The 15645-nt window shown below is 34.1% G+C and overlaps 1 protein-coding gene across 1 annotated transcript in view; it reads left to right on the forward strand.

Annotated features, from left to right (window-relative positions):
- Window positions 1–15645, forward strand: part of LOC150099929 (bifunctional peptidase and arginyl-hydroxylase JMJD5-like) — a 173714-nt gene that overhangs the window by 145301 nt on the left and 12768 nt on the right. Inside the window, exons 4-5 of the mRNA XM_090403303.1 lie at window positions 2802–2956; window positions 8411–8569. Of these exons, the coding sequence (XP_090259429.1) occupies window positions 2802–2956; window positions 8411–8569 (314 nt within the window). The remainder of the gene's footprint in view (window positions 1–2801; window positions 2957–8410; window positions 8570–15645) is intronic.

The following is a 15645-nucleotide window of genomic DNA, read 5'->3' on the forward strand; positions in this document are numbered from 1 at the left end:
GAAAGTCACATGGAGATCATATTTGCAGAGGACTTTGGCTATTTATATGGTACCTTTAACATGGGAATGGTTTTGCTCTGATCCTGTGTGTTGGGCATAGGAGGGATTAGGGGGGGGGGTCATACAATATTTTATCTATTTTATTTGATCTGTAGCCATTTGCTGAAAAGGTGTTGTGAAGGTCCATGAGCTCAGTTTCAAGGGCTATGTCATTTGAACAAATAGCCCTGGCTTAGTAAGTGTTTTGAGGATGCCATACTGTTGGGGACAGTAGTCATGGTGATGGTGGGATTGTTTATGTAAATACCTTCCTGTTTGAGTAGGTTTTCTGTAAATGGAAAAGGATAATGAGTCATTAGGAAGTCTTGTCACTAGTGTATCTAGAAAGGGAAGACAATTGTTTTGTTTTCTATGGTGAAGTTTATATTAGGGTGTTGGCTGTTAAGATTAAGAGTCTGTGTTGAGCACTTAGTTTTCGAAATGTTCCATATACATGTTAACTAGAGGGGGAAAGAGGAGAATACATTGTGATCCCATTCAGCTGTTTTGTATATTTTTCCTTTCCATAACAAATGACCCGTATACGATACATGTTGAATCTGAATGGTTTGATTATGTCACTGAGGAAGGTATGGCTAAATGAGCTCAAGAGTCTATGTCAAAGGTACATTAGTGAATGTACCTTTGTAAGTAATATCAAAACCAATCGTGGCATCGGAATCTGTGAAGGTTAGATGGGTTTTTTTTATTATTATTAATGTTTTAAAGTACAGACAGTTTTTAATAGATGAGAGAGTTGCCTGTAAGGGGGAAAGTGATTTGGATAAACATTTGGTCACTTTGTAGGTGGGGGCTATGTATGTTGTTTACTATTGAACGAATAGGAGTATTAAATTTGTGAATTTTAGGGAACCTGTATATCCAGGTGGTTTGACATGATAAGGTAGGTTGGTAATTTCTTTAAGCCAAGGTGTAATTTTTTTTTAATAATATATACACTTTTTTTACACAGTTTGAACCTTATGTCAAGCCATCCTAGATATATGTGGTTCCTAAAATTCACAGAACTGAATCTCCCTCTCCCTTTCGTACAATAATCAACAGCATACAGCCCCACCTACAAACTGGCCAAACATTTATCCAAATCACTTTCCCACCTTACAGGTATCTCTCCCTATCTGTTAAAAACACTATGCTGAAACATTAATAAAAAAATTTAACCTTGATAGATTCTGACATCATGGTCAGTTTTGATATTACTTCAGTATTCACTAATGTACCTTTGACAGAGACCCTTGACCTCATTAAGCCATCCCTTCCCAATGTAATTGAATTATGCAAATTCACCATATATACAAGTTATTTCTTATGGAAAGGAAAAATATACAAACAGCTGGATGTGATTGCAATGGTCCCTCCCCCCTTCTAGTTAGCTTGTATATGGAAATTTTGAAAACCAAGAACTCAACACAACCACACTTAAACCAGTGGTTTGGATGTGCTATGTTGATGTGTTTGCTATTTGGCCTCATGGTCCAGACACATGGGATACATTTTTCATGCATCTTAACAGCCAGCATCGTAAAATAAACTTCCTATAGAAAACAAAAGTAACAAACGGTCTCTCCTTTCTAGATATTCTAGTGACTTGAACTTCTTAATGGCTCATTATCCTTGTCGATTTACAGAAAACCTCATACAGGAAGGCATTTACATAAACAGTCACACCACCACCACTGTTCCCAACAGCATGGCTTCCTCAAAACATTTAGTCACTGAGCCAGGGCTGTTTGTTCAAATGACACAGCCCTTAAAACTGATCTCATGGGCCTTGACAACACCTTTTTAGCAAATGGTTACAGCCCACAGAAGATAAAATATGTCATGCACTCCTCCCATCTCATCCCTCCTATATGTCCAACACACAGAATCATAGCAAAATTATTCCCATCCCATATGTTAAGGGTACATCAGAAAAAATAGCCAAAGTTCTCTGTAAATATGATCTCCATTCTCCTAAAGGTCAACTGCATCCTCTTGAACATGCTGAACAACCTTATTATCCCAAAATTCACAAACTCAATGCTCCTCTTTGTTTCCCTGTGCCTACAGTTTGTTCTACATTGGACAAACTGGCAGTTCAGTTAACATCTGCCTTGAAAAATATAAAAATTACATCCTTGATCATCTGTACAGCAAGTTAGGATTGGCAGACCACACTCTGGATACTCCTTCACATTGGATTAGATGGAAAATATCTGTATTACATAGAAATCATTATAGGTTTGAGAGACTTTTTAGAATCAGCATTATCTATAAAGTACTTTCCTATCCTCAACAAGTATGGTTGCATTAATTTACCAAAGATCTGAGAGAGTCATTTTGAGACCTGATAGCCTTGACTTCTCAAAATTAACTTCATTGTTATCCTCCCCATAGAGAGCACCACTGAAGGACATTTTTTCTGTTTTCACTTAAAATTTAAAAAGTTTACTTAGTTCAGTGCTGTGTGCCTTAGCTATAATTGTACTGTGACGATGCTGGGTAGAAAACCAGCAAAATATTACTAAGTTTATTAAATGTGTTTATTTCCTCTCTTGGTGTCATTTGTACTGTGAAGCATTATCATGAATAATTTTAAAATGTGTAATTTTTTTGCTTCAGTAAAACAGTTTATAAATATGATCAGCAGTCTGTTAAAGGTACTGATTATTAATATTGCAGTAATTTTCTATAATAAGATAATTTCTTAAGAAGTGTAAAACTTTTTAACTTATTAATTATTGTAATATACTCATTAGACACTAGTGGATAACATGCTTATTGACAATGATGCTGGTGGATATAGTTCAGTTGATGTGGATCAGGTGGATATGGATAAATTTCCTACTTTAAAAGATATACCATGGTACAATGTCACCATAAAAAAAGGTGACTGCCTTTTTATTCCATGTAAGTAAGTATCTTTATCAAAAACTTTCATAACTGTGAATTAACATTTCTTTTAATTATAAGTATTATGGTCATTGTATGTTGTGTAAAGTTTTAGACTATTTATTTTATTATAAGAAATCTGTGCATTTTTTGTCGGAAATAGCAGTCAATTCCTAATGTTTTATTTTTTAGTTTTGTAGTTTCTTCAGAGTCAAAGCTAGATAACTGGAAAGAGACCTCCACATAGCTTTTAAGGAAGGTGGAGAACAGAGTGGAGCTTCTCACATAATGTCCACTCCTCGACTGTTAATAGGCATTTATCTGGATATTGAACAGACAAGAATAGGTTGGCAATTTTAGATTTAGCAAATTGTATTCTGCATTGATCAAAAGACAGCCATGGTACAACATGAAAAAATGTCATTCTGGTTGGGGCATTGCCTGATTAAACAAGGACCTGCTGTTTTCATTTCAAAAATGTCAGCTCCTGGAATAAACTAATTTGTGTGCACTTCATTAGGCGAATCTAGGCAATTGCCTATGGGCACCAAGACTTCGGGGCGCCAGATTTTGCAACACATAAAACTAAATAAAACTAACAGGAACTCCTGTATTCCATAAAATTCATGTATGTAAGCATACCATTTTTTTGCTGGACATAACGTCCAGCAAATCTGGATAATATTTGTCCACCTGCTGAAAGAACATGGATAAGAAGTGTAGTTTGACAGTCATGTCCATTAGAAGGGGCAATAATCCTTCATGCTGAAAAGAACACTTAACTAGATTACTTGGCATATGTAGTAGCTATATTCAGTTGCCTACAGCAAGAAATGCATTTGCTTGCCATTTGCTTGGTAACCGGAATCTAAGTTATATCAGACTAAATACCTATGAGTTATATTCATTTTGCTGCTTGTTTTCATCATATAATTATAGTTTTTAATGCCAGCGCAAAATAAGAAATCCTTTCATACTTTCTTCACTTCATATTGTATCACAATGGAAGATCAATGTCACTATCAATTTTTTGGCTAATTATTTTAATCACCAATACATTTTAAAATTCTCCCAGAACTTGATTGAAGATAATTATTTTTGTCTATAATAGAATTATTTTATAAATTCATGAAAATCCGAATCTAAAAATTAATACTGCCTCCACTGTTTCAAATTAAGTTTTCTTTTTAATTCATAATCTTAGTTCGAAGGTTAGTTCACAGATTGCACGAAGGTTCACACTTTTAAATTTTGCTTTATAGAGAATCATATGTAAATCTTGAATCATATAATGTAATGCATAATTTTTATAAACGTAATCTGTAGGTTTTTGCATTTCAACTTTCTTGGTTTCCCCCAATCATTCCCTACAAATTGAAATAAACAGCAGTTATGAAGCCAACTGTTATGTACATATTTTCGGTATTATGCGGCAGTTTTGAAGTAGTATTTTCCCTACACTTTATCCTTCGAAACATATGTAGGTGCATGCGTCAAAATGAAATTTTATTTCCAAAATTTTCATAACAGAATTAATTCGCCTTTAATGACTAACTCCCCCCCCCCTCACAAAATTATCACCACACACACACACAAAATACTGCTAGATAACGTGTGCACTTTTTTTTTTGTTTGAATTCGTTATTTTTCCAAAGTAATTGTACTGTTACAGTTTTAAGCAAAAGACAAAGGCGAAGAATCTCTGATAAAATACCATTGGATATAAATTTTTGATATTAAAAAGACTCAGTCAGAAACCTCGAGTAATGCAGTTTAACATCTTGAAAGTTTATAAACTAAATTTATTATTGCAGTTTAACATCATTTGTTGTTTATTAACAAAAAAAAAAAAAAATCGTTCCTAAAATTGAAATGTGCGACCCATATAATTTTATTTTGCAAGGAAAGAAAGCAAAATGTCATATTTATTTCAATAAATATTATTTAAAAATATAAATATTTGACATAATATTTTCAATGTAAACAAATGTGTTGATTATTTTTTTTCGCACATGTGAAATTCGTTTTCATTTGGGAAGAGAGACAATAAATAAATTCTGCAGCAAAAAAGGGTCAAATATCGTAGGACAGTAAAGAAATTCCAAATAAAATAGTGCACATAAAGACAATAATTCGTTAAGGGGGGGGGGGGGGTAATTGCATTTTAATAGATAGAATGCTGATGAAGTTTCAGCACCATTCTATATTTTTATTAGGTGAAAGGGATTTTGAGTATATTTACAAACAGATATATTCAACATAACTTAGCTAGTTTTGTTGTAAAAAGTGCCGCATTTGAAGAAATATTAGCGGCATAATAATAAAATAGCAAAAATTCATAATGCTTCAGAATAACTTGACAATTTTGATAATACCAAAACAAAATGAGATACATCTGTAGAAATTTATTATTATTAGAGTCCTTTTAATTATGAACTCTATAAAGATATATTTAATAAATTGGTTGTATTTTTGTGTTTTTAATTAAATAAACTAGTTTCATTTTGTCACAGATGGTTTTGCTTCTGAATACCTGAACTATTGTTCTAATCAATATTACTAAATTCCAATCTCCTTCTCTGGAAATTTTCTCTTACTAAATGTTTGACTTGTGTTGACCAATCACTGACTTAGCAATTTAATCCAGAGATTAAATATAAGGTCAGTTTAATCCATAATGTTCTTTAGAATATTTCACCCTGTGATATCCCAGAATCCTGTTAGGAAAGAACAGATTGCTGAATATTGAACTTGTGATCATTTTGAAACACGTTTTTGAGACAACAGAGGTTTTTTTTTTTTGTGTGCTGCTATTTGTATTAATTAGTGGGTAAGAGGCAGTTTCTATATCACATAAACAGTGCATTTGATTTTCAAGTTTATTATTATTGATAAATTAAATTGATTTTTCAGTTTAAAATGATAATTTTTTTGATGCACAAAAATTTATCATTTTTTTGTGCATCAAGATTCTAGTCTGGTTAAATGATTGGAATAATATTTCCCGGTTATTGTTTTACTGTTTTCAAGATAATTAATGAGCAAAATGCCTTTAGCATCCCAAAACACTGATGCCACGACCTTTCCTGCTGATCGAACCGACTTTGTCTTCTTTGGTGCTGAACAACCAGCTTCTGTCCACTGTTTTGACTGCTGTTTGGATTCTGGTGTGTAATGGTGAATCCAAGTCTTGCACAAAATCAGTTTTATTCTTGTTAAAACGCTCCAAGGACTGTTTAGAGAATTTCATGCAAGTGTGTTTTTGATCTGCTGTGAGCAAGCACGGCACCCATCTTGCGCAGTGCTTTTTCATTGCAAAATATATCCTACACGTTCTTTTGTCTCAGCGTATAGTCTCAGCAATTTCATGCACTTTGACTCACCGGTCATCCAATACTATATCGTTCACTTGATCAATGATTTCTGGTGTTGTTACATTTTTTGGACATCCTTCACATGGATCATCTTCAAGGCTGCTATGGTCACGTTTAAACTCAAGGGCCCATTTCTTAATTATCAAAAATGAAGAAGAAGAGTGCTCATAAACTTTTTGAACTTTGAATGAATTTCTTTTGGCATTAAAGTTTCTTTTACAAAGAATTTTTATAACCTCGTGATACTCCATTTTATTCATTTGAAGGGATACAGACAACACTTTTGCTTCAGACAACTGTATGTAACAAGATATTTGATAGAATGACTTGCAATTTCACATGGATGCTTATGACAGATGTACCAACTTAGAAAAAAAAAAAAAATCTTGCCAATATGGTTGCCATGTATGGTCGAGGCCGAGAACCTTTCAGACCAACCTCATACAAAAAATAATTGCTTTCTTCATACAGCTTCCAACTTTAATGAAAATCAGATCATGGGATGTAAAAATGTGGACAGAGATGTATGGACACTGATAAAAATTATAATTTGTACTCAGAAAATCTCATCGTAATCACTCTCTGCATACACCTACCAAGTTTAAGCAAAACCAAAAATTAGTACAATTATAAACTTACCTACGCACATGCAAATTGAAAGAGAAGGGTATGCATGCCATCTAATCACGTGCAGATAACACTTCATAATCCTGAATATTGATAATACATTTCGCATAGCTTTAACAATAAGTTATGTTTATGGTAATGCAAATTTTCTTTGCATTTATATCTAATAAATTAAACATATTAATTGACAATAAGTATTTCCAATCCATATTTTGATGACTTATGATTTAATTAAATCCAAATCCACATATATAAACACTTTAGAAAACCAATAAATTCTTTACGAAACACAAAAAAAATGTAAAATGATGGTAAAAGAGTCATTGCATGTCTGGCTGCCTGGTGAATGATGCAACAACTGAATGGGACAAAACTTATACGTCGGTATATCGCATGGTTAGATGGCTTGAAAATAGGATGTTTCATTTTCCTATTAGTTATTATTACTAAAACAGTTGATAGTGTTGGTTTCTTTATTGCATTTTTATTTGATATCGCTCTACTTAATAAAATTGGATTTTATTGAGTGGAGCAATATATATACATACCCAACATCTTTGCTTATTGTGCATTTTAACTTAATACATAATCAGCAAAGATGTTGGATATGTATTTATTTAATTATTTTTTAAGGTGAGCCCTGGATTGTGTGCCAGGAAATGGTCGTTGTCGTGGCACGTTTGGCATGCATGCCAAGGGTTTCCCAACCCACATTCTCGAACATCTAATCCCTATTATGAGATTCAAATCTATGGCCTGAAGAGTGGATGTGCTATTGACTTGGTCAACTATGATGGCAAGTTATCTCCATATTTAAACATTTAAGGTTGAACATTATCTGTTCCATCTGCTTTTCCATATTTCAGGTTTTTGATGGGTTTTTTAACCCAAAGTAATTGAAATTTACTCCTGATTGAGTTCCTCCTGGGCTCATGTTATTGTGAATATTTTCTACCATTCTATCACTTGTTACATGATTTAATAATTTTTTTCAAGTAATTATTTCAAAAATCTGGAATATCCTGTTTTTATATAACCTCTATGATCTGTTTCTTCATTTTTTATTCTGTATTGGTAGCTTCCAAAATATTGTCACGTTCTTTTGAAACAAGCAGGTGATTAAAAATGAACCGTGTATAAAGTAAAATGAAATGTAAAATATTCATTACACCAGAGGTTTTAAGCTGACTATCTCATGATCAGCATTGTAGGAAAAGTATCCATGTGGTTTCTAGAATCAGTCTAGAAAAGAAATGTTACATGCCATCATATATTTAATTAGTAGATTAAAAGTAATTTTTCTCTCTGATATCAGAGGCTTGAGTAAAAAAATCACTTAAAGCAACAAACAGATCATCTGTTGATATTGGGTAAGGATCTTAATATTTAATGTCATCTAAAATTGTTGAATTTATACTTCAAAAAGTGTCTATTTATGTGCCGTCAGACTTACTTTCTCACCTAATCCAAAATAGATGGCTTCACCAAGTGACATCATTTGGACGAAACTTAGCTATTGGTTTTTGGTTCCATCATCTACTGTGGTTTAATAGTACAGACTGTGTAGGCAAGACTTTAGAAGGCATTTATCCTGCAAGCGTATTTGAATTTCCTACTGAAGAACAAGCAATTCAGTAAGTTTGATATAGGGTAAGGATCTTAATATTTAATTTTATCTAAAATTGTTGAAATGCATTTTTTTTTATTTAAGACAAAAAATAAACGTTATTTTGTTATGTCAAAAATATATATATAGTGAGTGATTTAATAAGTACTTCTGTTTCCATTTTATTACCTAAAATTTGAGAATTCTTACCAGTTATCACAGAGAAGTAATGCATAATAATATATGCACAATTGGGTGGGTATGTTAAAAAAATAAGTTTTAAGGAAATCACATTTAAGAAGGTTCCCAACTAGGTGCTATTCAATTACAGAAGAAATTTACATTTGAGATGTAGTACAGACATGGCATTTGTAAAAATAATCTATTTATGAAACTTTTTATACTAGTCCTTACATATCAGATTTCTTCTAATTAGTTTCAGTTAACATAACTACATGCTATCAGTACTTCCCATATGCATGATTAAAGATACATGTTTTTTTAAATGAAAAGTATTTTTGGATTGAGTTGCACTTATCTGGAAACCTGATTTGTAATAATTTCAATGATCTTTATCAAGTTTTTACTGAATTCATAAATGTTGTGCTTGTCTTAAAAGGCATTATCCTTTTGCTAATGACACTGTGGTTAGCACAAAGGTAAAGAGCTAGTAGTGGAAAACAAGCAATGATAACGTGCTTCTTTCTTCTACCCAAGCTGCCTTCACCATTGCTCAGTGCAGTTCTACAGGCACAGTTTCTAATGTTGTCAAAGTCATGCAGTCATCCATCATGTTACCTGATTCACGTGTGAGAATTAAAATGACAGATGAGGTTCATTTCTCAATATCATTAACATTTAGAAATGACCCTCATCATACAGTAATGTACCGTATGACATTTCACTTTTATGATTTTCGAATGTGACCAATGCTCGTTTATGTGATGCCACATTTGCTCATATGATGGTTTTAGTGACATGATGCTGCCATGAATGAACTGATGCACAGGTTTCATGGACTGTAAGATGTCTTTGCTTGTTGCATCTTTGTGTTTCAGTCTTACAGAAAATTATAAAATGTCTATAACTCTCTTTTATTTTATTTTATTTTTTGTTGTTAATAATGACAGATAAAAATCAGCCATTATTGGTGAGATTAAAATGATTAAATTTAGTGACGATGGTGTATCAGACACAGAGATAGGCAACAAGCTTGCACTACTATTGTTACAGTTGTCATATAAAATGACAACTGTAACAATAGTAGTGCAAAATGTGTAACAAATGTGTAAATGTGTAACAAAATGTGTAAAAGGAAAGTGTAACAGTAAGAAATGAAGTAGACCTTTTCGAAAAGGTTCCAAAATTGACCAAATAATAAGGGAAACTGAATTCACCCTATGGATCCTGCAAATTAACATAGAGGCTGCCTCCCGAGCCAAAAGTGAACTACTTTGAAAAATCTGCTGGACAAATAACATTGATGTAATCTCTGTCCAGAAACTATATATCAACAAAGAAGATGAGATTACCACAAGAGCTAATATCACTGGCTACAAAACACTGGGCTATGTATGAGAGAACACGGAAAACTCCAAAATAGTATATTTTCTAATCATAATAATATCAAGATCATCACAGCAAAGGCAGCTGGCACAACCATAGTGTCAGTTTACAAACCACCAAGCTTGGTCTATCTCAGCTCTTCATGCTCACCAACATCCAGCAGTCTACATAGGAAATTTTAACAGTCAACGTTACTTCTGGGGTTATTGTAGAAATGATATCAACTGTACTAGACTGATGGAATGGGCTTGAAAACTTTGGGCTGTCACTGGTTTTTGATGCAAAACTCTGGAACTTTTAAATCAGATGGATGGAAGAAAGACTCAAACACTGACCTCTGCTTTGTCACTTGCAACACCAAGGATTGATCCTTTACTCACTGATAGGAAAATACTTGAAAACTTTCCATGATCTCACTATAGGAACACAAATCCTGATTATACAATATGTGGAAAGACCAGATGGAAGTTTTGCAAAGCTAACTGGGAACAGTACTCTAAACAAATTCAATCTAACATCCATTGAGTCCAACCTGAAGTCGAAAATTACAAACATTTTGTAGGAGTATAATAAATTTTGTTTAATCCTTTATCCAAATGTAAGCAAACTATTTTCAAACAAGATATTTTCACCAAAAGTAAGTTGGTGAAAATATCTTCAGGACTGAGGTAAGGTGGAGCATCTCTTGGCAACTCAGAGCAAAGGTGGACCAAGCTCTCATCACTTCTTGTCTCAGTATCTCCCATAATGCTAAGCACATCTCCTTGTGGACATGTATACTGCTATGCATTAAGGGAAGGGCCACTACCCAGACCGGTTTTGACCTTTATTGAGGTCTCGTCAGTTGGAGGCAGACCCAGAGTGGTGATACTAAGGCAGAAACAATGGAGAGGTCATATTTACCTATATGAGTTGCCAACCGGAGAACCACCTTATTATTAAATTATTCTGGACTATAATAAATTGGTTAGACTATAATAAATTTAGTTTAATCCTTTATCCAAGTGTATGCAAACAAAGTTTGCACCTGAAAATATCTTCAGGACTGTCTGAGTAGTGGCCCTTCCCTTAATGCATTAGCAGTTTACATGTTCGCAAGGAGATGTGCTTTGCATTATGGGAGATACTGAGACAAGGAGTGATGAGAGCTTGGTCCACCTTTGCTCCGAGTTGCTAAGGGATGTACCACCTTACCTCAGTCCTGAAGATATTTTCAGGTGCAAACTTTGTTCTTACACTTGGATAAAGGATTAAACTAAATTTATTATAGTCGAACCAAGTGCAAAATAAACTTCCAACATCCTTCTCTAAATCCAGAGTAATTTAATAATAAGGTGGTACACCGGTTGGCAACTCGTATAGGTAAATATGACCTCTCCATTGCTTCTGCCTTACTATCACGACTCTGGGTCTGTCTCCCACTGACAAGACCTCAATAAAGGTCGAAACTGGTCTGGGTAGTGGCCCTTCCCTTAATGCATGCAGTATACATGTCTGCAAAGAGATGTGCTTTGCATTATGGGAGATACTGAGACAAGGAGTGATGAGAGCTTTGTCCACCTTTGCTTCGAATTGCCAAGGGATGTTACCACCTTACCTCAGTCCTGAAGATATTTTCAGGCACAAATTTTGTTTGCTTACACTTGGATAAAGGATTAAACTAAATTTATTATAGTCTAACCAAGTGCAAAATAAACTTCCAACATTTTGTAGGAGTACTGATTTATACCTGCAAACGGATCTATACCAAGATGTTTCTGGAAACAGAACACCCCATACTGGTCTGCTAAAACTGAGGAAATATTCAAAAAATACCAAAAAAGATCCATATCCTGAAATTGGAAAAAGAATTTTAGAAATGTTTAATGAGCAATCTTGGAAAATCACAACCAAAAATTTAGACTTCACCCACTCTAGCCGCAAGGCTTCGCCTTGCTCCAAAAACTCAGAATTGCATCAGTTTCTAAGCAGAAATTCATGCAGATCACTCCTAAAGACATAGCAACTAGAATCTATGCAAACATCTAACAACATAAAGATTAGTGCATCCTATTCTAAAGAAATTAGAACCAAACATATTTATGTTTATAGGAGTGTCAAACAAAATAACCACTAAATATAAAGAGCCAAAGGCTTTAATTTGGCAATGTAAAATTATTTAAATTAAGGGGATATTACATCCTTATTCTGCTCTGAAACAATGTGGGATGTAATATCCCCTTAATTTAAATAATTTTACGTCGCCGAATTGAAGCCTTTGGCTCTTTATATTAATTTATTAGGACACCTTCTTGGCAATTCCTATAGTAGAGTATGTAAGTTCTGTTCGCTGCAAACTTGGTATTATCCAGGTCTTCACTGATGAGACCTCAAAAAAGGTTGAAACCAGTCTGGGTAGTGACCTTCTCTCATAATGTAGAACAGTAATATAGCTCCTAGGGGCTGGGTTTTTACATTATGAGTAAATACTAAGAACAGTGAACGGAGCTTGCTCCACCTTTACTATGAGTTGCCCCATGTTGCACTATCAGGTATACCATGAGTTGCCCTGGTGTTGCACTACCAGATATTTGGCTTACGCTTGGACTCGCCGAACTTTATATAGTTTCTATATTTGGCATGAAACTCTTAGATTTTTATCTTTGAGTTCCTTATTCGGCTCTGAAACAATGTGGGATGTAATATTCCCTTAATTTAAATAAATTGACCACCTCTGAATGCTGTTCGCTGAAAACGAACTGATTCAAGCATTTAAATCACAGAAAAATAACAAAGCAGTAGGCGCCTGGATGGTATATACCCTGAGTTCATTAAACATCTTGAAATTATAGTAAATCCTCGATTTTACGGACTTTGGATTTAACGAACAAAATTTCCAGTCCATATGTCACGTGAAAATTGACACCCTGTTAATTTTAAAATGCTTTTATCAAGATTTGCTTATAATTAAATAACAGGTTATTTTTTGTTATTAATTTCCTGTTATTTTTAATAAATTATGGCGAATAGGCCATCATATGTTGGAAAAACACTAGTAATTTAGCCAACATAAATGAGTCACCACTCATAAAACATGTTTGAATGATTAGCACATGATCACATAATCGGTAATTGGCTCTTTTGTCACGTGGCGGAACTTATCATGTCACTCCGAGTGTCTGGATATGTCATCATCCAAAGACGAATAAATAGGAAAAATATTTTGTGTTTTTATAAAATTTTGTTTTGTTTTTAAGAATATTGTTTTTGTTTATTTAAATATAATTAAAGCTTATTTTCAGAAAAATTTTTGTTTTTTTATTTCGATATACATAGACTTGTTTTTTTAGAGTCTCAAAAGCACGGTGAGGTTATAAGCAATAATACATATAGAAACCTTTTCTGTGAAATTAAACTTTTCATAGACATAGTACTTAATTTTAATTACATAAAAGTTTCTATATAAGTAAAAACATGTAAATTAGCTAATTTGTCAATTTTTTAACATATGCGTTCGGAAAATCTACTTTATTATATAATGAACTTTCGGATTTAACAGCCACCCCCTTGCCCAAATTAGTCTGTTATATCGAGGTTTTACTGTAATGCTTGTAAGTGGCTTTTGCAGTTTTTCTGTAAAATTCTAGAGAGTGGGAACAATTCAAAGGAATTCCTGAGGAGCAAAGTTATAGCCATCCTAAAACCTGGAAAAGAGCCTACCGATGCAGCAAGCTATCGACCAATATCTTGACTAAGTATCCCTATAAATTTTTTGAATGATTATTCTATAATTGAATTTACTCATTGATTAATGCCATAGTACCAAAAGATAAACATCATATTTTGGCCACATCAAATACTAAATTCTACAAACTATTTTCATAGGAAGAACTGATGGCAAAGGAGCTATAGGAAGAAAAAGAATATCTTGGTTTGACAACATCAAGACATGGACAGGAAGGAGCAGTGTACAACTGCTCATATTAATGCAAGAATGAAGTTTGTTTGCTAAGATGGTTGCTGACCTTCAATAGAAGATAGTACCATAAGAAGAAGACCAAATGAACAAGCTAGATTCAGAGATGCTCGCAGCTGCTGCAACCAAGTACTTGCCCTTACTTACACATATAGAAGCTGGTTTTCCAAAAAAAAGGCCTTAAAACCTCAGTAACATTCATACATCTGTCCACTGCATATGACACAATTCGGGTGAATGGACTCATCGTGAAATTTGCAACTGTATTAAGACCCAAAGATGATTAAGATTCTAAAGCGCATGACATCAAAGCACAAATTCAAGGTACAACTGAATGGTAAAAATAGCCCCTTTAAAGTACTGAAAAATGGACTACCATAGGGCTCTGTGCTAGCTCTGCTCCTCTTTAATTTATATTAGTGATATGCCACAAACCTCTTCTTGAAAGTTTGCATATACAAATGATCTGCCGTTGGCAACTCAAACTAAACACCTAAAAAGGCCGAGATTATGCTCAGTTCTGACCTTGAAGTTCTGTACAACTGTTACACCAAATGGCATCTTTGCACAAATCCCTCTAAGATTGAAGTTTGCATATTTCACTTGAAAATCATCAAACTGATAAACGGCTGAAGGTCTCATTCAGAGGAGAGACTTTGATGCACAACCCAAAATATCTCGGAGTCACCTTAGATCGCTTTTTAATCTTCAAGAAACACCTGGAAAATGTCTGCCAAAAGCTAAAAACAAGGCATAACATCATCAGGGAGCTTGTTTCAGGATGGGGGGGGGGGGGAGGAGGACAGTAGCCAACACTTTAAAAACTGTTGCCTATTCCCTAGTGTACTCTTGTGCAGAATACTATGTAGTATTTGAGTCATCATGTCAGCAAGTTCGACGTGCAACTTGATACCATGAGAATCATCACAGGTTGCATGAAGTCTACACCTGTTGAGTGGCTACTAACACTCTCTAACATCAAACCACCAGAAATAAAGAGGAAAGCTGCCGCTAACAGAGAGTGGATAAAATGTATGGGAAATAACAACTTATCCATCCATGAGGAACTCCAAAATCTACCACCTATTCGCTTAAAGTCCCATGACCCAGTCTGGAAAAATCAGCAATCATATACATATTCTCCTGAAACTGAATGGAAAAATTGCTGGCTTACTTCAACAATAAAAATTGGACACCTCATTGCAGACCCCACAATAGAGATCCCTGGCTTTGACTTGCCCAGACAGCAACGGAGCACATCAACCACCTGAGGACAGGCCGTGCCTGATGTGCTACCATGATGTACAGGTGCTGATCAACAAACTGTTAATCATATTATTCAGGACTGTCCACTGCAGAGTTTCATGGCACATTGATGGACCTATACCAGGCTACCCCAAATGCAATTCAATGGATTAGAGACAATTTGAACTTAAATTTTAAACCAGTTAATATTACAGCTGTCTATAAATGTGACCATCTTATTGCTGAAAAGGGAAAACTTTTCCATTTTGGCAAAAAAAAAATTTTTTTTTTCAAACATTATTCTTAATTTTTTGTTTGTGTAACTGATGTAAATTCCT

The sequence above is a fragment of the Typopeltis vanoorti genome, chromosome 13 (genome assembly GCF_054136105.1).
Source record: "Typopeltis vanoorti isolate ZY-2024b chromosome 13, IOZ_Tvanoo_1.0, whole genome shotgun sequence".
Lineage (NCBI taxonomy): Eukaryota > Metazoa > Arthropoda > Arachnida > Uropygi > Thelyphonidae > Typopeltis > Typopeltis vanoorti.